General features: G+C 40.2%; 1 protein-coding gene across 12 annotated transcripts in view; it reads left to right on the top strand.

Moving 5' to 3' along the window:
* RIPOR2 (RHO family interacting cell polarization regulator 2) overlaps nt 1-22,454 on the top strand; it is a 129,207-nt gene that overhangs the window by 73,248 nt on the left and 33,505 nt on the right. For all 12 annotated transcript variants that reach the window (XM_072998696.2, XM_072998699.2, XM_078393507.1 and 9 more), the window contains 7 exons: nt 5,621-5,747; nt 6,652-6,807; nt 8,492-8,570; nt 9,848-9,871; nt 10,575-10,628; nt 15,112-15,261; nt 16,361-16,424. In XM_072998696.2, coding sequence (XP_072854797.2) covers nt 5,621-5,747; nt 6,652-6,807; nt 8,492-8,570; nt 9,848-9,871; nt 10,575-10,628; nt 15,112-15,261; nt 16,361-16,424 — 654 coding nt within the window. The remainder of the gene's footprint in view (nt 1-5,620; nt 5,748-6,651; nt 6,808-8,491; nt 8,571-9,847; nt 9,872-10,574; nt 10,629-15,111; nt 15,262-16,360; nt 16,425-22,454) is intronic.

The raw sequence follows: 22,454 nt of genomic DNA, 5'->3' as shown, positions 1-22,454 counted from the left end.
ATTTGAATTAGAGAGAGAGAGAATGGAGAGGGAAGAAAGATTGGAGAGAGAGAGAATGGCGTTTGAATTAAGAAAACTGGAACTGATGAACCAGAACAATAATAATAATAGGGATTCTGAGGGAGGCCAATTGTCTAAGGCTGACCTGAAGAAATTCCCTGTGTACCACAAGGGAGATTGTCCTGAGGTGTTCTTTTCCTTAGTGGAAAGAGCGTTTGTGGACTTCTCAGTGAGGGAAACTGAGAAGATGACCATCATGCGATCTTTAATCAGTGGTAGCCTGGCTGAGGTTTATGCCGAGATGCCTGAGGAACTGATGAAAGATTTTGCAGAGTTTAAGAAACTGGTGTTTGCCAGACATGGGATAAATGCAGAGCAGCTGAGACAAAGATTCAGGTCCCTCACAAAAAAACCAGAACAGACTTTTACCCAAGTGGGGGCCCAACTGGTGAGGCTGCTTGAGAAATGGCTATCGCAGGAAGGGACAGAGACCTATGAGCAGCTTAAAGACTTGATAGCACTGGAACAGTTCTATTCAGTCCTGCAGGGGGAATTGAAATTCCAGGTGAGGGAAAGGAAACCGAAATCTGTGGCAGCAGCCGCAGAAATCGCAGATTTTATTTCCCAAATAAGAAAGCCCTTGGGTGAGGGGAAATCTGTAGGTAAACCCAAAGAAACCTACAGCAAGTACTCTCAGGGACCAGGGAAAAGCCAGCAAGGGGGAGGGGCCCATGGTGAAGGGAAGCCCTCAGACATGAAACTAAGACCTCAGATTTTGGAGGGAAAACCAAAACAAGATGAGAGAGAATCAAAATACACCAGAAAATGCTATTTCTGTCAGGGAAAGGGCCATCTAATCTCAGAGTGTGAGAAATTAAGGCAGCTAAAAGGCATGGTGCCTCAGGAGTCTAGTGGGACCAAGCCAAAAGCTGTGTTCTGTGTCCAGAAAGAGCAAGGCTCAGTGTCACTGAGGGAGCCGGTTGCCATGACTACTCAGTCTGGAACAGCTACCTCTGCTGATCAGGCTGAGGAAAATGGTCCTCTTGTGGAGGTAAAGCGCTGCTTGCTGATAAAAACAGATTCTCAGTTGTTTGAGACAGCAGGGGTGGACGTAGGAATACTTGACCGTCAGTATAGGGGGCTGCGGGACACTTGTTCCCAGGTAACCCTGTGCCATCCAGATATTATTCCTAGGGAGTTTATAATCCCAAATGAGAGCATGAAGGTGGCAGGGATTGAGGGGCAGGTAATCTCTCTGCCAGTAGCAGAGGTGCCTGTCAACTTTCAAGGCTGGAGGGGAGTTTGGAAGCTAGCGATTTCATCGACTCTGCCAGCAGCCGTGCTCGTGGGAAATGACCTGGCTGAACATGTGAAACGGGTGCTAGTGATTACACGCTCACAAGCCACCACGGGGACAGTTCAGGGGGGTAATGATGAGCCAGAGGCGGAAGCAGAGGGGAGTTCAGAAGCTGTGGTGGAAACCTTAACCACAGACAGCAGATTTGGACAGGAGCAAAAGGCAGACGCCACTCTCCAAAAGTGTTTTGAACAAGTGACTGACGCCCAGCTAACACCTGAAACCCCAGTGAGATTTCTGGAGAAAAAGGGGATTTTATATAGAGAGACCCTGAGGAATATCTCAAAAGGGGGAGATGGGATCAGAAGTCAGCTGGTGGTACCTGAAAAGTATCGCCCCATGATCTTACAAAGGGGGCACTCTGACATGTTTGCTGCACACTTAGGGGTGAAAGGGCCCCTTGATTTGATCAAACAAAATTGGGAGCGGATCACCCAGGATGACCCACAAGACGTTGTGACATACATAGACACCTTGATGAATGACCTAAGGAGAAATCTAGAGCTGGCAGCAGAAAACCTGCAAGCTCAGAAGGTCAGACAGAAAACATGGTATGACCACAAAGCTAGAGAGAGGCACTTTGACCCAGGGGAGGAAGTGCTTTGGCTTAGGCCCTGCAGAGAGAATAAACTGCAGCTCAAATGGGCAGGACCATATAGGGTCATTTCCAAGATGTCAGACCTGAACTACCTAATAGAGCAGGAGGAGAACCAAGCAAGGAGGGTGGTTCATGTGAATGCCCTAAAACCCTACTACAGAGGGGAACAGAGGGTTTTATTCGCGATAAAAGCAGCTGAGAGTGAGGAAGCGGAATTACCCTTCTGGGAGGGTAGAGGGGAAGTAAAATACAACCCAGAGGAGGTAAAGATCAGTCCTGCACTCACCCAAGACCAGCAGCAAGAACTAAAAATGCTGCTTAGTAAATATCAACAGGTGTTTTCCAACAAGCCGGGGATAGTGAAGGGAGTGATGCATCGGATCCACACAGGGGATGCACCCCCGCAGGCAGTATCCCCATACCGAGTAACGGGACCCTATAGGGACAAGGTGCGGAAGGAGCTGGACGAAATGCTGAGGGAGAACATAATCGTTCCCTCGTCTAGTCCTTGGTCCTCTCCGATAGTCCTTGTGGACAAGCCTGATGGGAGCATTAGGTTTTGTGTCGATTACAGGAAATTAAACCGTGTAACCACTCCTGATGCCTACCCAATGCCCAGGCTAGACAACCTGATTGAAACCATAGGGGGTTGTCGGTTCATCTCATCATTGGACCTGGTAAAGGGATATTGGCAATTAAGAATTGATCCCAGGGATCAAGAAAAGACTGCCTTTTGCAGCCCTTTTGGTCTCTATGAGTTTCGAGTCCTGAGCTTTGGTCTCAGAAATGCACCAGCCACATTCCAAAGGCTGATGGACCAGACCTTGGCAGGGCTCAGTGACTTTACAGTGGCCTACATTGACGACATAGGGATCTTCAGTAATACCTGGGAAGATCACCTGATACACCTGGAGTTAGTGCTGCAGAGGTTAAGCGCAGCAGGGCTAACAGTAAAGGCCAGCAAGTGTCAGCTGGGTAGCCCAGAAATAAAATACTTGGGTCACATGGTAGGGGGAGGAATGATAAAACCCCTGGAGGCCAAAATAGAAGCTGTTCGTGATTGGCCTAGACCCAACACCAAGAAAAAAGTCAAATCATTTCTTGGGTTGGTGGGCTACTACAGAAAGTTCATCCCGAGGTTTAGCGAGATTGCGGCTCCGCTGACCGATCTGACGAGGAAGAAGGCTGATGACCGCATCCCGTGGACCAGCGACTGTGAGGCGGCGTTCCAGAGGTTGAAGGAGGCGCTAATCAACTATCCTGTCCTGCGTGCTCCAGACTTCGACCGGGAGTTCATCATCTACACCGATGCGTCTAACAGCGGGGTAGGAGCAGTTCTGTGCCAGGAGGATGAGAATGGTGCCCAGCATCCAGTGTCCTACCTGAGTAGGAAACTTCAAAAAGGTGAGAGACATTTGGCAACCGTGGAGAAGGAGTGTTTGGCCATAGTCTACGCGATCCAGAAGGCCAAGCCTTACATCTGGGGAAGACATTTTATTCTGTGTACTGACCATTCACCATTGCAATGGTTAAAGACAATGAAAACCCACAATAGCAAACTTATGAGGTGGGCTTTAAATCTACAGGACTATGACTTTGAAGTGAAGGTGGTCAGAGGGTCAGTGAACTGTGTTGCTGACGCCTTATCAAGAAGACCTGAAGAATGAAGACGACGAAAGAACATGGACTATGTGTATATATGTTGACAAAAAGTTAAATGTACCTGTGTTTTTTTGTGAACTTGGTTTGTAAGAAATAAAGGTAAATGGATGTATTGTATATATGGTAAATGTTTAAATGCATAATTGCTATGGTTAACTTAGAGTGTAAGGTTAAGTAAGTATAATATGGTATGTATAACTGTTGTTGTGTATCTTATACAGGTTGTTTTTTGGTGAAAAGCACGTTAGCTTTCCCCCTACAAAACAACTTATAAAGAGGGGAGGTGTTACATAACAGCACTGATGTTACCTGTCTGTCATGGGTTTGGAGGGAAAGTTCCATCCTATGGGGAGTGGAAGGCGGGACATCAGGAGGAGGGGCTGTACTGTATAAATATGTGATGCCTGTGTGGTGGAAGGGAGATGCTGAGATGCTGAGAGACACTGGGTTGTGACGAAGCAGCAGCTGGGAAGAAGAAGCTGTTGTGGGAGTCTGTGTGTCAGACAGGGTACTTCTGTGTGTCAGAGTACCAACCTGATAGGTTCAGGTGTCTGTTGGTTAGCCAGAACTGATAGGTTCAGGGTCTGTGCTTTAAGTTAAGGGTTCTGGGTGAACCAAACTGTATGCTTGTATGAGTGAGAATAAGCCACGTTACTTTATTTTATTCACCTGATTGCTTATTTTTCCCTGTGTGTATTTAAAATAAACTTTATTCTTTTTGTTGTTTAAAAATCCATCCCTGGTCTGTGTGACTTATTATAGGGAATGGTTGGTGGCAGCTTAGTAACTGTGTGATAGATCCCAGTAGGTCTGTATAGTTCTTAACCCGTATAAAGGGTTCTCAGACTTGTAGATATTATCTAACCTCTACTTTCTTAAAGTTCACTGTGCAGAGTTAAGATGATGTGGCTTGTTGTATAGTAAATACAGTAAACATAATTTGCCTCTACTAGTGTTTTCATCTAGACCTGTTATTTTCAAAATACATTCAAGTGACTTGTGGGATCCCTTGGAAGCTTATCAGGCATTATTCTAGATGCAAATAAATCTCAATATTGATTTAAATGGAGGTCTTCTCTGTATGGAATAATGTTTTAACCAATCTGGGTGCCAAGAATTTTGATTGTCTACTTCTCTTTGAAATAATTATTGAGAGAGCTGTTTTAAATTTACTGGAAGTATAATTTAGCTTGCAAATATGTTGCTTCAGATTGTGACTGACTGGGATATCCATTCTGGAAAAAAAGTCAGCTTTTTATCTCTTATGTGCATTAACAAATATATGTAGGAATATATTATATTACATTGGCACTGTGGTCTGTTTTTATTGAGAGGAGGCATTAGCTGCAAATTAGCTCATCATATGCAGATATACTCATCATATGCAACACCCTTCTGCTGTAGAATTTTTTTGCCATTGAATCTTATAAGCATTCCAGTGCTAGTGAGCTCCATGCTTCACAGTTTTTTTAAAAGAAAATTCACCCTAATGAGACGTAATTTCTCTCTCATAAATATTAGCAATTGTGAGTGTATGGTCTTAACCATTGCACCTCTTCCCATGGCTTCTTAACATTCTGAATCTGTTTGGAGTTGAGACTAGTATGTGTATGTATCAGAGATGTTTAAAAATGGTTGCAAAATTAGATCATCTAATTGTGGAATAAATCCAATACATGTAACAATGATAACAGAGGGTCAAAAATATAATAATGCTTAGCATGTATTTAGAAGTGGCACTGTCCTAAGAAGCAAATTATATCTGTGTGCCATAGCACATGCTTTTGCTCACCTCTACATCTTGCATTGAGTCATGCTTTGTTTTGTGATTGGCCACTGGCAGATAAGAAGAAGCCAACATGGGTCAACATACTTTGGTTCCATCTTTGGTGTTCTTGTGACTCATTTGTACACTTTTTCCTGTTTCTGATGAGAGTTTGGCAAACAGTGGGTTAAACCAGTCTATAATTTCTCATTGTAATTCCTTTACTGTTCTCTTGCAGAAATATCTCCCAGCTTCCCAGAAATCATGTCAGTAGGATCACATTCATTCTCCCCAGGAGGCCCCAATGGGATTATCAGAAGTCAGTCCTTTGCTGGTTTCAGTGGTCTTCAGGAAAGGAGATCAAGGCAAGTAAATCTTCAAAACACACAGCTATAAACTGCAAAGCACATAAACACTCATCAATGCAGACATAACTCAGTGCTGAAAATATTGTTTTTGTATAGTTATCAGTAGCAAAAGAGGCATCTGTTACACAGTTACAGAACTGATACTCTATCAGGGGGTGAAACTTCAGTTTAAAAATGATTGGAAAGGGAGGAAGTGGCCTTAGTTTTATCAGAGGCTATCTCTTTGACCGGTCTTGGCCACTGTTGCAAATCTTTTGTTTCTTCATTTAAGCTAGTTTCTGCAATAGGATTGACACTTGTAGTAGGCTGAAGTGAGTGAAGGCAACCACTCCACCTGGACATTCTCCAACACAGACTCCATTCAGATGACAGGGAACTACATAACTTATTTGGATTGTGCCTTTGGTTTATAATAATTTACATCCTGCAGTTCTATAAATCAAAGTAGCTGTCAACTAGCAAGAGTCACTGGGCAGTAACCAGTAAGCACAACTGAATTATTGTTATAAGCAACAGATCAAATAACTACTCTTTTATTGAATTTCTTCTCTGTTCTATTCTAGGTTCATTGTATAAATGTGAAAATATTTTATGTCTTTCGTTATTTGCATTGAGTCTGTATAACACAATGAGGTAGAAATCTAAACAGATCAATGAAAGGCACTGAATATATCACCCAGCAGAATATCAGATGCTGGTTGAAGTGTCCTGTTGTCACAGACCTATTAACTGGTAAACATTTAGTCCTCCAGCAGGTGGAATAGTAAGCTGATTGCCTTTAGCTACAAAAGATTAGGAGTTAGATAAAGCTCCTTAGACAATACTCCCTCAAGATAACAGGATAATCAGGATTTATAGGTTTTCTTCCCCACCCTATGTCCTTTGAATGTTCACTCTGTAGGTGTAACTCCTTTATTGAAAACTCCTCTGCACTGAAGAAACCCCAGGCAAAAGTGAAGAAAATGCACAATTTGGGACCCAAGAGCAACAGCACTTCTAAGGAGCCTCAGCCTGAAAGGATGGAAGAAGTTTACAAGGCCCTAAAGAATGGACTGGAGTAAGAGCTTTTATGACTCTGGAGTGGTGTAAAAATGTTTTTATTGCTCTATAGAGAAAACATGACTCTGAAAACAAGACAAATAAGAGTTTTAGCTGCGATGTCAAAGATAGGTTCACTGGCTCCCAGTCAACAAGGAATTCCTGCTTTGAGAGCTTAAGTCTCATTCACACCTTTAGATCCTTGGCCAAAACTGTATCAGAACTGGCTTTCGTGGAGGCATGAAAAAGATCTTTGGCTACCTTCATTTCAAAACCTAAGTTTTTAGTCTTGATTGACTTAGAGATGTTTTAGCACATGCAAAAATTACTATGTTTGTGTCTATTTTTGCAAACGTGGCTATGTTAGTTGGGAGGGAGGATCCAAAATCTTCTGGCATCATAAAGAGTAACAATTTGGTGGTGATGGTGGGGGAGTTTTCATGCCTGCAACATGGTCCATCAGAAGATGGAGTACATTTTACTTTTGGCATACTATGCTACCAACTCTTCTGGATCCAGTGTACTTGGAGTGACATGGCAAAGTCCACTGCCTGTGGTCAACATATCAGATGTAACCATGTTGGATCAGGCAGCTGCCACATGTCCCAAATGGACATATGGGCTAATCCTATGGACTGTTCAACAGGCCAAGTTTAAGATTGCTTTTGATTAGGGCTTTCTAAACATTCTGCTGTGATTCATCTATGAACATGTGCACTGCTTATTTGCCTAGGTAATTTTAGGAGTTTGACTTGTTACCAGACATTTTGTTTTGCAAGCCATTTTGAGATTAATGGGAAATCACAGATCTAATGGAATGAATGGGAATTTGGTACTTAATTGTGGTGCTTAATTGTCACAGCCCAGTGAGAGACTGTGTAGGAGTATTTCCTGGCAGATTGTACACTTGTTATTTGTTTCTAAATGTTTTTGCTTGCTTTCATCTTCCAAAACTTTAAAATCAGTCTACAAAAGCACACTATTACATTTTCTGGCAAGATATAGAAATGTCTCCCCCCACCCCCCAAATACACCTCAGAAGATTAAAAAATGTGTATGTGTGTGCGCGCATGTGCATGCATATATGTGAGCATGTATTAAACAATATTGGTGAGTAAATGTTCTCAGAGACTCTTCAGAAAATAACTCCCAGATTATATCAGTCCATTAGACCAAGCTCCCTCCCTGCCCCAACAAAAAACCTTTCCCATCACTGTTAATTCTAAGATACATATAGATCAAGTTGCTCTTGTCTGAAATTTCTTACAGTTGGCTAAAAATGAAGAGCAACAATGAACAAGCTTTGTAGTAATTCAGTATTAAGCTCTGACTTAAATGCATAAATATAGCTCAGATGTAGTCTTCTTTTTGTTGCTTTTTAATAGATGTGCCTTAGTTATTACTAGAAATTTCTAATATCTTCCAGTCACATTTATAGTCTCCAAATAATTCGTTTCCTTTTAACATTTTCAAGAGTCTTGATGTTTCACTAATAATTTTACTGAAAATTACATTTTCTAAAGCTTTATTATTGTCTGGGTTATTTTTGTACACTCTCCCTCCCTATAGTAATGTACATTTCTTTCAATTTAAAATGTACTTGCTTGGACAAATTACATATTAACTTTTTGCAGATGAAAATCAACACTTTAATACTGCTGCACAATAGAGCTGATGCTTTACTTTTTAACATATCTTTACAGTGAATATCTTGAAGTGCATCAGACAGAGCTGGAGAAGTTAACTGCTCAATTAAAGGATATGAAACGAAACTCACGGCTGGTATGTCTTGTCATAAGACTCTTACAGCAAGAACGTGTTTATAAAGTAGGGAAGATTCAAAGGAGAACTGTACTGTAGTTTGGGCATGGTGCATGTGAAAACTAAGAATAGTTCAGAACTCCCTAAGCAAAATGGTACAGTCTTTCTTTGGAGACTACACCACCTGAGATTCCATTTGAGATTCCCCTATCTCAGAAATCTACTGGCTTCTGTAAAACTAGATTTTGATGTTTTTGATGTAGTGGCAACTAGGATTCATAATGTTTGGCTAGCACAGCTACTTTTGATTTAATCTTTAGTGCTCTAAAACAGGACATGGTGACAGTTGCAACCCCAAGCCCATCTGATACTGGACCTCCCCCCCCGCTAGCTTCTTATAATAGGTACTGCTGAGAATTACCATCCAAACTCAAGTTTGACCACACTATAAGTTTCTCCTTGCTTCATGCGGAGCTTTGTAGGGTTCTTCTACAACCAATCCTGCAGTAAATCCATTTTTGCTGGACTGTGATGAGGAAAGAAAGAAACCTAAACCTTGTGAATTCTTTCATAAATTTCCAATCCATGGTCTAAATCCATTTCAGTATCTGATACAAAAGTCATCTCACTGTGGGACGAATTTGGTTGTATGAATTCTCTGCCACCATTGTTTCAGGGGCAGAAAAGATGGAGAAGCTAACAGAAGAGGAGAGCCCATTTCACTTGTTAAAACATTGCCTAATTCAATTTTACTAAACATAATAGCAGAAATAAAGGGACAATCTTTTTTAAAAGAAGCAATTACTTCCATTCTATTGGTCAAAAAATCTGTGAAATTGTATTATGCCCATATATGTTGATGTATTGTGCATGTGTATTATATGAGTATTTTGCATCTTTGGAGAAAATAGATGATTGGAACAAAATTCTGAAAGTAGCTGAAGAGGTATATATAATGTCATTAGATCAGTTCAATTGGTTTATAAAGTAGATGGAATACTGTTTGCCATTCCAAGATGAGTGATGAGAAACAATTTAAGTAATTTTATTTCCTTATTTATATCTGCATTTATAAGCTTCCTAAAATACTCTGGGAGGCTTACCCAATTTATGTTCTGGCCAAGTTTAATAGGATTCTTTCATTACCAAGGACAACTTGATCTGTGTCATTCTGTTGGACATTTATTTATTTTGTCTCATATGGACTAGGGAACCTAAAGTACTGGCACAGTGTTTTCTGTTTTGCAAGAATGTCATATGTGAAATCCATATTTTCACTTCATTTCATGTCTTTACAGGGAGTGCTGTATGATCTAGATAAGGTATGTTTCCCTACTGATCTGCTAAACTGATGATCCCAGTCCTGTGGTGAAGTATATCATTTCATTAGCTGCAGCACTTGTAGTAGAGAAGAAGCCTTCTGGATATTCCAGTTACAGAGATAAAATAAGGCTGTCCATTTATTCATTTCACAGGAATCACTTTCACTTCAGAAGGCTTATTTCAAAGAAAGTGGTTTGAGGACAATGACCTAAAGTGATGGCAGTGTGAATTCAGTAGTACTCGCCATAGGTATTTGAAAGTTAAATCCAACTTTAGTTTCAACCAAAGAAGGGTTATTGAAATCATTGCAACTTACTTTAGGGTTGACTAACAAGTCCTATTTGTTCTAGTAGTTCAGTTTTAGCTGGGGCTTAAAATTGGACTTGTAAGAAAATGTTTAGGATAATTTGCATTTTGGGGAAGATCTGAAAGACACTGAAAAGGCAATGGACTATTATGTCCTTTAAAAATGTATATTTGCATGAAATCGGAAGTTCACACTTCTGTTCTTAGTACAAGTCCCTCTGGAATTTAAAGCATTCACTTTCACTTTCTAAGAAAAGACTGTGTTCCTTTTGAATATTAAACTACTGTAGTCTGACATGAGCATATTAGTGTTCTTGCAGAAGTGCAAATCAGTTCAGTTGACGTAAGTTCTCTGTCATTCTTTTTCATTCTAATTATTTTTAATTTATGTTGCAGCAAATGAAAGCAATTGAAAGATATATGAGAAAGCTGGAGTTCCACATCAGCAAGGTAATCTACTATTCTTTCATCTTTCTTCCAACTTTGTTCTTAAGCTATTTATCAAAACCTCATCTAGCAGTATTACAGAGAAACCTCTTGATAAAGCATCCCTTCAAAAAATTCAAGGTTAAGTCTTGCAGTGTCAGCTGCAAAAAGGGCATAAGGATCAAGTGTGTCCTGCAACGAGTCCCCACTGTGTTCCCAGTATTCACCATCACACAGCAACTCAGCATCACATTGCACTGGGAAAGGCTACAGGGTGGGGGAGGTGAGCCTAAATTAAGACCAGAGATGTTCTGCTTTTATGTGCATAACAGACTAAATTGCTTCCCTTTTGTTAGTGAGAAAACAAGAGAGCTAAACCTGTCCGACTTTAAGGGAGTTGTTTTTTTATTATTGTAACCAGGCATGGTGGTTGGTTAACCCCCAAATTTAACATCCTCTAATTCTGGTTACATCAGACTAAATACTTACTAGGATTCTTCAAGATCGGGTTCCTGAGGGTGCAAAGTACAGATGGCTCATGGCTGGGACAGGTGTGGAACCCCACCACAAAATATTGAGTCGCAAAAACTGAGACTCAGTCCATTGCTAGTGCAGGTCTTTATACAAAGAGATCCATAGAGTTCCTATTGTTGAAGGCTATTTAAGGAAAGGCCAGGCTTTGGGAAATGCTCAATGAAATCCTTCCCTTGAATCCAGTACCACAGCCTAATTTTGAAGCCTTTGAACTGCTATTGGGGTGTCTAAAATGCATGCAATTTAGAAGATGCATTTAGAAGACATTTGCCCCATGTCAATGATGGTGCATAATAAATTCTTAACACTTCAGGTTGTAGGTTCAGCTTTTATGTTTTTCTTTTTCATGGATGATAACTTGTATGCATCTAGCATACATCATCTGATTTCATTTAAAAGTTTCTGTAGTCAATGAACTAATTCAAATTTGAAGTTCAGGAGTTCATAATTACCGTATCGGTAGCCAAACCAATTCTACCAGTTTCCTCCTACCAGGAGAGGATCTTTGATAGATCCACTGTACATTAACTGTATGTTCAAGCTGATTAATTATTTAATTGCATGCTTTTAAGTCAATTCTCATTTATGGTGACCCATTCCAGGCTTTCTCGTAGAGATGTAAAACAGAAGTTGTTTTCCATTGCCCTTTTTGAGGGGTGCTCTGGGCTCAAAATTACACAGCCTGGCCCTTCTCTTAGGAGGCACAAGCCATCTTTAAAATATGAAACTGGTGGGGAAAACAATTCTCCCCACAAATATGAAGATTGGGGTTCAGTTCAAAGGCGTCAGGGAAGTTGGGGAAGCAGTGAACAAAAAAATAACAAGAAAAATAATGGCAGTGCTTGTGCACCCTGGCTGGCTCTATTGTAGAACAGTCAGTGGTAGGACATATAGAACATGGCCACTTCTTCATTATTCATAAATTTGCAGTCAGAACATTCGACAAGTAAAAGGTTCCAAAATAACATGTTCCCTGCTAGCAAAATTTCATGCCTCAGGGTACTTTCTGTTCAGGTCCCTCCCACTCAGAACAAAGTGTTTTAAAGCAGAGTGATTTGCTACAGAGCTAAATCTACACTCGCATCATTCAGTATATTAACTTATTGTTCTGTAACCCATGGTAACAAATAAGGGGAATATAACAAGAAACCAGGTTTTATAAGGCTAAAATGTAAGCAACAGCTTTTGAGAATGTTTTATTGCAAACTAGGAAAGCTTAGATGATTGTGATGATCAAGAAATGCTAGCTTTCCAATGACAGCTGTGTCTTGAAATTAAATTCTGAACAGGAAATAAAATAAGAGAAACAGGAAATGTGGTCCCTATCACAACTGTGTAAGGTAGCAGATGGGCTGTTGGTAATTCTGCTCAACTAGAGAGCCAGAGGGAAGGAGAAGGAATGTGTGTGTGTGACAGAGCATGCTGTACCCCACCTTTGTTGAGAGAAGTAAAACAGCAAATGGCAACTCTTTGTGATAGCTCTTGGGGATCTGGTTCATTTAAATAAATACATCTTTTGGCAATAGTCATAATAACCTTGCATTGCGGTTTATTGTTGCCATTCTTATTTTTAACTGACATGAAACTTAAGTCCAAAGCAGCCCAATTACTTCTGACTGATCTGTTTTTTCATGACTTATTAGGCTGATGGACTCTGATACCTGCGCTTATTTTTGTGTGTGCCAAATATACTATTTCCTAGGCGTTAACTTGAGATCTACCTATATAGCTCAGTGGAGTGGGGCACCTGGCTGCAAAAGAGCCAGGGGCCAGGGGTTTGACTCTCCACTATGTCTTGTGGGAGAGGATCCAGGTGAGATCACCCAGAATATGTGCGGCTGGCGGGTTACTGTATTCTGCCATCTGCATCGTTTTGGGCAAGCTGCATGATTCCAGAGTGCCACTAGAAGGAGGAATGGTGAACCATTTCTTTGCACTTTATAACTTAGTAAACCTTGAGAGGCCTGCTACAAGTTTATTGCTTTTGGCTTTTATGCTTTCATTTTTTAATAGCATAAGCCACCTCAGATCTTTTATTAGGAAAAAGGCAGAATAAAAGAGTTTGAATGAATGAACAAAGGAAAGAAAGAAAGAAAGAAATGATTAACCCGAGATCTGCTTAGGTTACAAAAATCTGTGGACCCTGCTGCAAAGTTGTGCCCTCATTCTTTTGCAGGAAAATATAATGGTGGCTTTTTTTGCTATGGGAAAAATCTTTCTGCTCACATTAAAGAATGGCATACCGTTTTTCCCTGTGCCCCTTATTTAAACTCCCAGGTTGCAGAACTCTTTTTTGGGGGGGCGAGGGGGGGAGGAACCTAAGCCAGCTACTTCTCTGTTGCCATTCCACCAGCATGCAAATACTTTTTTTTTCCAGTCAGGCTTTTGGCAACTGTCTGGCTGCTGAGGAAAAGGCTTTAAATGGGGTTAATGTGCTTTTTTCTTCTTTTCCTCTTGGTGTGTTTTAGAATTGTTATGAACTTGATTATTCTTGTTAATATGAAGTGCTGTTAATTGTATTTTAACTTACTATGTGTTTTAGTTTTATCTAGATATATTTAATTCTTTTGTGATTACTTTGGATCCCTGTACTGGAAAAATAAGAGGCATACACAAAATAAATGAATGAGTGCATAAATAAATATTATGTAGACCTTTCTCCTATATCCTATGATATTTAAGAATCTGCTAACTATCTGGAACAGCTTTTTGCACACTTGAGGGAGGAGAGGCAGGTTGACAAGTAAAGGAACATCAGGTGTCCTTCCTTGCATGTGAATTGTTTTCAAGTGATGCAAAGCCACCATTGGATACAACCTGATGTATAAACTCTAAGCCTTATTTTGTCTTGTCAAGGTTAGACTCCTATCGCGCAATGACTTAGCAACAATTGCACAAGCTGTCTGAGTCAGTTTACTGGCTGTCATATGCCCCAGTCTTTTAGTTGTGCAGTGGTATATAAAACTAGCCGCACAATCAAGGGTACATCTGACAACCAGAAAATAGCAAAACAAACAAACCAACAACAACAACTCACCACCATTATGTGCATGGTGTTTCTCAGAACAGTTTTGGCTGCCCTGTTTATTTCACCTACATAGAGAAAAAGCAGAATGGTTCTTGAAAGTAATGTATTACTTAAGTACAGTAGTGGTACAAAACAGCTCTTTGAGACTCTGCATTTTAAACTATATTCCTTGAACACTAGGCTTTGAAATGAGTACAACTTAAATAGACTGGGTCTCTGGCAGAGTTAAGTAGCCACCCCAAGCAGCAGATGATGTGATGTAGTACGCAGATGATGTGATGATGTGATTTTCAACCCCATCCTCCTGGACTCAATAACTGCTCTCCCAGTCATATAACTTATTAGAGACAAAGAAGTTTTGACTTTGATTTCTAGGCTTTGTCCATATATGTAACTGACCAGTTTAAGCATGGACATCGTGCATGAAGCATGTTGTATTACATAGTAAATATTATTTCACAATAAGAGATGAGCCTTCTACTGACTGATGCAGGTCTGATTATTTTCATTTTCTTTCCTCTAAAGTAGCCTCATCAGTACAATACAGTAGCCTGTTGCTGTTGTCTTTTTCTTATCCTGATAATTAACTGAAGAGATTAAAGCTGATAAACAAGAAACTTTAATTTACAGCAATTTAGTTTTTTAAAAAATCTTAATGAAAAGAAAGAAGGTTTTACACAAACTCACTGTTGTTGATACTTAGAAGCTGGAGATGTACTTATTCTTGTCAGTCCCTTTGTTGTTATTATGAGATTGTAAAGAGAAAGGTGCTATTTCTCAACAGAATTGCTATTGTCAATATGGCATTAACACTGAAGATGTTTACACTACTATTTCTTTGGGGAAAATAAACCTCTGAATTGCTCCATTTAATTTCCTTTCAGCTAGCTCTAATTTTTCTTCTCCTTTTTCAAACCTCAACGGGCCACTGTTGGTTCCTATCAGGTAGATGAACTCTTCGAAGCCTATTGTATCCAAAGACGACTCCGTGATGGTGCAAGCAAAATGAAACATGCATTTGGATTGTCCCCTGCTAGCAAGGCAGCTCGGGAGAGTCTGTCGGAAATTAACAAAAGCTACAAGGAATATACAGAGGTATGGGATGATCAGTTCCCTGAGTTGAATCTGACACTATATATAGTGGTAAAGGTAAAGGTTCCCCTTGACAATTTTTGTCCAGTCATGTTCGACTCTAGGGGGCGGTGCTCATCCCCGTTTCCAAGCCGTAGAGCCAGCGTTTGTCCGAAGACAATCTTCCGTGGTCACATGGCCAGTGCAACTTAGACACAGAACACTGTTACCTTCCCACCGAGGTGGTCCCTATTTATCTACTTGCATTTGCCTGCTTTCAAACCGCTAGGTTGGTGGGAGCTGGGACAAAGCAACAGGAGCTCACTCCATCGCGTGGATTCGATCTTACGACTGCTTGGTCTTCTGACCCTGCAGCACAGGCTTCTGCGGTTTAGCCCGCACCACCACCACGTCCTTTATATATAGTGGAGTGTTGAATGAATGTCAGTGAAGCAGACCATGGATTGTGGAATCTGAAAAACTGATTGCGAGAGGTTTAGAATGTAGAATTCGTGGTCACTGATAATAACTGTGTCAGGATGCTGTCTTCTGCATTCTATGCATACTGTCCAAAGAGATTACTAATAACCACTGAGGACTGGTGGCCATTGCAGTGGATTGAGCAAAAGACACAGCAGTGAAGGGCATCCCCAGGGGTGACAGATGGAACTAGAGGTAAAAGTAGGTTCTCTCTCTTTCTCTCTTTCACATACACATTTACACACAGGGTGGGAAGCAAGAGAGATGGGTAGGAAATCAAACAAACATTCCTATACATGCAACATTTGGAAAACATCACACTAAATGGGAACTTCCCTTGAGGCAGTGGAATTGGTCTCTTCCTTGCGTACTCAAGCATCTCATGAGTTCTGATTCCCATACCAGACAATGAGGGGGGAAATAGACTATTTCCAGGTTCACATTCCCATGTTCATGCATTCTTACCTCTCTGACTGGAGTGCCTTCCCTTCCCTCCAGGCTGTGCTTTTGAATCCTGTTGAAGCTTCCTCAAAATTTTCTGAACCCTGCTATAATTAAAGCAGTTGTAATGTATTTATGGCTTTTAATATACAGTTCATTTTCAGTGGTTAATCTGACACTAGTCTTCTGTTTTTCCACACAGAATATGTGTACTATTGAAGGAGAGATGGAAAATCTAATGGGGGAGTTCTGCATCAAGATGAAAGGTAATTTGCTTCCTTTTCATTGCTTTTTCTGTGCAAACATTGCAGCCAGAGCTCTCTCTCTGTCTCTCTCTCTCAATCTCTCGCTCTCTCTGTGTGCGAAAGCACTGAGAGCACAAACTAATTTAGATAACAGGTTTGTTTTCTTCTCTTGCTGCATTAGTTACAGAGGCTTCAGAATTCATCTTGCCTTATATCCAAAGCAATCAGAATGAATTGTATGTACAGAAAAACCAAGCATTTGCAACAAACTTTGCAAAGTCCTTTCTCTTGTTTTAGATGGTTATGAACTTAATTACTCAGTGTATGATGGTTGCATCACACATTACTTTTTCAGAGAAAACCCAATGGGTGAACATCTTTTACATAAATTTCCTTGTATCTTAAGGTGTGCTGTATTATTTTGTAGAACTCTGAAAACGAGAGATAATGAGAAATGGCTTTAGTACCTGTATAGATACTAATGAGAGAGTAGTTTGCTTTCAGAATTAAGCATTTTCATTAGTACGGTACTGAACCTACATATTAAATTAATATATGTATATAGAACAAATGCACTGCTAGTAGAGGAGTCCATTGTCCTTTGAAAGAACTTGGATGAATCACTTATTCACCATTGTAGACATGATCTGTCTATCTTAATATATAGTGGAACAGATTCTTTTACCTATTTAGATCTTTATGTAAAATATGAACTTCCATGTTCCCTGACATGTTGACATCTTATCATTTCCCTGAAGTGATTGTGCAGGGTCCCACACCCTGCTTAAACCTACAGAAGAAAAGATTGCTGATATTTGCCCTATATTACAGACAATTAAGGATTCTCCTTTTATTTTTTAACCCTTTCCCAGCTCTCTCCAGCTTTTTTAGAGAGCAAGAACAAGAGTAGGCTGTAACAAAAACTACATAGGAGGAAGAAGTTGTTCTTTGGCATTTTATTGCAGGCTAACAGCATGAAGGTGTTAGTGGTGGAATCACAACCTTTGCCAATCAAGGAACCTGATCCATTGGTCAGCAATCAGATATGTTCCAGGGATGCTGTTCAGGGACCTTGTACAACCCCAAGGTGTTGTCTTGAGCCCTGTTCTAGAAGGTGGGTGGCTAGTTTTGCCACTTAAGCTGCCAAGAGCAGAGCCACTGTGTAGGAGTCATTTCTACATGACAGCATACAGTATATGGAGTATTTTCAGGGGGTGAAGAGGTGAGGCCACAACTGATTCTTAGCAGCACAGGAAACCATAGCATAATATTTCCCTCTTTGACTGGTACTTGTTGGCCAGAGCTGTTTAACTTTGGCTTGTTTGTCTTAAGCAGAATGCTACAGAACATCTGTTGTCCGTGCTCGTACCAACAGAACTATAGTTCAGTATAGTTTATGTGATGGTCATTTTGTTTAATTCGCTATAGTTATTGAAAGTACAATGTATGAACCAATAAAATGCATGGTTTTTATGCTTATAAACTGGACTTCAAAAATAGCGTTCCTTTTCATTCTATTGCCAACAAACTATATTCTCTTAAATGTATGAAACATTTGCATAAAAAGTCATTAAACCAAGTACAGCCAAAGTTTTTTCTTTTGGTGAAACTGAGAGCCCAGTGGTAGGGTATGTACTTTGCATTCAAATTTCCTAGGTTCAATCCATTGCATCTTGAAATGGGGGGAAAAAAAACTCCTCCCCATACTTTGGAGAGATGCTGCCAGTTAGCATAGACAGTTGTGAGCTAGAGGGGGAAATAGTGTGACTCATTGTAAGGCAGCTTCCTGATACTTATATTGCTATTCGATATTGATGTTGATATTTTCTGCCATATCAGTGCTTGAAATACAAAACAAAGAAGCATGCTAAGTATTTTGATTCTGAAATTGTGTTTTTATGACTGTTGTTATTATGTCCCTTTAAATCATCTCTAACTTATGGCAATCCTATGAATGAGCAATCTCCAAAATGACCTCTCTTCAACTGCCTGGTTCAGCTCTTGCAGACTCAAGCCTATGGCTTCCTTAAGGGAGTCAGCCCATTTTGTCTTCCACTTTTCCTGTTGCCTTCCACCTTTCCGAGCATTATAGTCTTGTCCAGAACATCTTACCTTCTCGTGATATGCCCAAAGTAGGATAGCATCGGTTTCAACATTTTTGCCTCCAGATATAGTTCAGGCTTGATTTGATTTAGGACACTTGATCATCTTTCCGGCAATCTAGAGTGTCCACAAAGCTCTCCTCCAGCATCATATCTCAAATTAATCCTTCTTTCCCCCCATCATCTTTCTTTCTGTCTAGCTTTCACAACCATATACTGTATGGTGATTATAAATAAAAAGAGTATAAATGATCTTTGACTTGAGAGCACAGTTTGCTGTCCTCTGAAGATGCCGGCCACAGAGACTGGCGAAACGTTAGGAAGAACCACCTTCAGAACACGGCCAAGAAGCCCGAAAAACCCACAACAACCATCTTTGACTTGGTTTCCAGTGTGACACATCCTTACACTTTATTATTTTTTATGGTTACAGGACATGAAATATAATGGCTATAGGCTACTTTTTCTGCTCTCTGCTAGATCCATAAAGGTTTGCTGCTGACTTGATAGTGGATTGTTCCCACTGGCAAATAAATGGATGTTTGGGTTTTTCCCTTCTCATCATTGTGCTGACATTACAAAGTTCTGGATCTCCTTTCCCTGTAAACACAAATCACTAAATGGTAATTAGAAGAGGACATGGATTTCACAGGAAAGAAGGGAAATGGATGGAATTTTTTTAAGGTTTTCATGAGAAAAGGGGGGAATGAATATAGATTGTAGGATTAAACCATAGAAATGATTCTTAGCAGGAACAACAAAATTTCATATAAATTGTCTGATTGTGGAACACACTGGACTTGCAAACTTGACTTTTAATAGGCTAAAATAAGCATTACAGCACTCCTACAGTAAGATGATACAGGGCCAGTTTTATCCTGTGCAAGAAAAGTCAATTTTCATTTCTTTTCTTGGGCCTCTGTTTGCTTAGAGCCATGTACTTACAGCTAGATGGGCATCAGAGATCATGTTTTCATATTAAGGTATCAAAAGGGAGATGTAGCCAGCAGCAGAGTGCTAGAAAATTTCAATTATTTATTAATAATAAATAAATTAGGATAGTGGGAGATAACATGAAGTTCAGAGAGCGCTGCTTTCTTCTGAGAGATGGGGGAGGAGAGAAGAAAGGATGTTGTATGTGTTCATAGGCAAAAGACTTATCCCCTTAGCAATAAGAATAGAGCTTCTGAACATAACTGTGTCAAGATACATTAGATCAGCTATTGGTATAAAGGTGGCATTTGCCCCAAGTAACATTGCTTTAACAAATATTATGTGACAGTAGAAGGAAAATCAGTTTCCACAGGGACTCAGGAGATCCGAATACTGTTTCTGGATTTGACCCAGAATTTCTGTGACAACTGCTTCTTGAGTGAAATACAATATAATTGTCTTCATCCTGCTATGCTGGTAACAGGATCACTCAGTATTGTTTGTTCTGCTTGTGGTTTTCTAACATTTTGGCCATATTGCAGTTCTCACTAGCTAAAATCTTTTGAGTTTTGTCTGGGTTTGCTCTCATTACTTATGATCAACATGACTCCTCCCCATGGTGCCAATTTTAGCCCATTTCTTATTGGCTCTCCCTGTGCTATGCACTTCAGATGTGATTTTTGTGAACCCCCTGGTCTATCCAGTCAAAATTTAACTTTTTAGTGAATTCCATTTCAGCGTAGTTATGAGGTTCACTGGGTAGCTCAAGCAAGTCAATGTCTTGGTTTCAGACTAAAGCAAGCCACAATTTCCTGTAGTATGAATGAGTTGAAGTAAATCTCTCTCTCTCTCTCTCTCTCTCTCTCTCTCTCTGTGTGTGTGTGTGTGTTTAGTCCCTTTCCCTTATCTTTCACTTTTCCATGCCAAAAGAAGAAGAAATGAACAGCTTCTCCTGTTTGAAAACTACTCATAATTCTCTGTGACTTCCAATCTCAAGTTGTTTAAACTGTTGTTTCAAACAAATCATAGTTTAAACAAATCATAGCTCTCCAGATTTGGATATTAACATAAAAAGTGGCTAGTGTAAATCTGGAAACAGGCAGCTAAGGGAGAAGAAGCAAGGGAAGAAGGACATATGAGCTCAGGATTGTAGGTTTGTTCATGAAGTGCGAAACTGTGCCTTCCCATTGGGTCTTATCTGAAGATAAACTGAATCACACAGAATTGTGATGAAGCTAAAATACTGCTCTCATCTCCTTTGGAAGAATGTTTGAGCATAGTATAATAAATAGTACGCAAACCATAATGTGTTATTTTAAAATATTGAATGGCTGCTTATAGCATGGGGAAAAGGATTACTGTAAAGCACCGAGCGAGCTTTATTACTATATATAACAATATGTTGTGATTGTTTAATTTTTATCCTCAAAGCTATATATGTTATAGATGCTCTCAGATGTATTTAGTGAAGTCCACTTTGTAATAATAATAACAGAGAGTAAACACTTTAAATTATGTTTTCTTAAGAAAAGTGACCAAGGAGTTGCAAAGTACTGTACTGCTGCCACCTAGAGACAAAATCAAGAATACTTTGTATAACACTGACGAAGCTCCCTGCTCCCATATCACCTCATAAATCTACACCTGTCAATTTCATAATTGAAACCATTAGTTTAACACCTTGTCTGTGTGAGTGAGAAGTGGGGGCATAATGAATATATAATTAGGAAAAATAGATAACAGGGCTCAAAATTATCATAGTAAGGCAATACATTGATACTGTTAGTGTGAACACATAGCCAATTGTTTTGTAATTATTTTGTTGTTTGATTAAGCCATAAATGCAGATATTGAGTGTGTCTGTGTGTGAGAATGAGAGTCCAAGCCAGAGTAACAAGTATCTAGTTCGGCATATGGGCATTTCATGTGTACTGTATGAAGGTTTCCAGTTGATTATATAGAAGCAGCTAAAGTATATATGAATTTCATTGTGAGTTCACATCTGATCTGTATGTTGAAATGAGTGGAGAAATACTTTCTGGAATGAGGAGCATAGTTTTAGTGTACAATGAAATAGAAAGCAGGATTGGAATCTGGGAATCAAATTGTTCTGCTTGTATTTCATGCATTAAATGATTATTTACTATATCAGTGCCGCATAAGCTTGTGGCCCAGTTGGCATAAGCTTGTGGCCTGGTTGACTAGCTGTATTGGAAAGTGAAGTGAGACAGCAACCTCAAAACTCAGACGTTGTGACAGAGTGTGTGGCAGCAAAGTATTCAGAAATGGAACTACAGTATGTGGTCTGCTTTGCGACACCTCCTGGGTCAATCTGCTGTCCTAAGATGTCCCAGTCCCATGGCTGAAGCAAGATGTCTCTGCTAGTGAGCAGGTGTAAAATCTGAGCTAGGTGGCTGGAGGTCTTTGACAAGCTTTTCCTTATTCAGCATTGTAGGGTTTTAAAGTCTTACTGAGAAAGTTGGTGTGGTCCTAGCTGTCCTGTTGTCTGAGGTGGGAAACAAAATGCTACCCCGCCGATGGGCATGCACAGTGGTATTTGCTGTGAGAAAGCAGCCCCTAAACACATACCAGCTGTAGAAGAAGGGGGCAGATGGAACCCCATGTGCACCACACACCATACTAGGAGGCGATGCCAAGCTTAGACATTTCCTCCAGCGGGAGAGGCACCTGCACTCCGGTACACATATCCTAGGTACAGGCACATCTAATTCAATTGCAAACCTCAGTGCTTTGACTCTGAGATCCCCTTGGATCATAGCATGCTGGAAACAGACAGCTCTCTTCAGATCTGTGTGTAGTGGGAGCAGGCCACCCTCCAGCACAGCAGGAGCATTCCCAGGATGGGTTGCAGCAGTCAATTTGCTGCTCCCAGCTCTCTGCCGCCTGAGGCAAGCACCTCTTTCCACTTCATGGTAGAATCTGGGGAGACCACAGCTCTTACTAGTTTAATACATCTTCAATACATCTTTACTGTAGTAAAAGTGGTGTCTGTTGC

The sequence above is a fragment of the Pogona vitticeps genome, chromosome 4 (assembly GCF_051106095.1).
Source record: "Pogona vitticeps strain Pit_001003342236 chromosome 4, PviZW2.1, whole genome shotgun sequence".
Classification (NCBI taxonomy): domain Eukaryota; kingdom Metazoa; phylum Chordata; class Lepidosauria; order Squamata; family Agamidae; genus Pogona; species Pogona vitticeps.
This window is presented reverse-complemented; position numbering and strand designations above follow the sequence as displayed.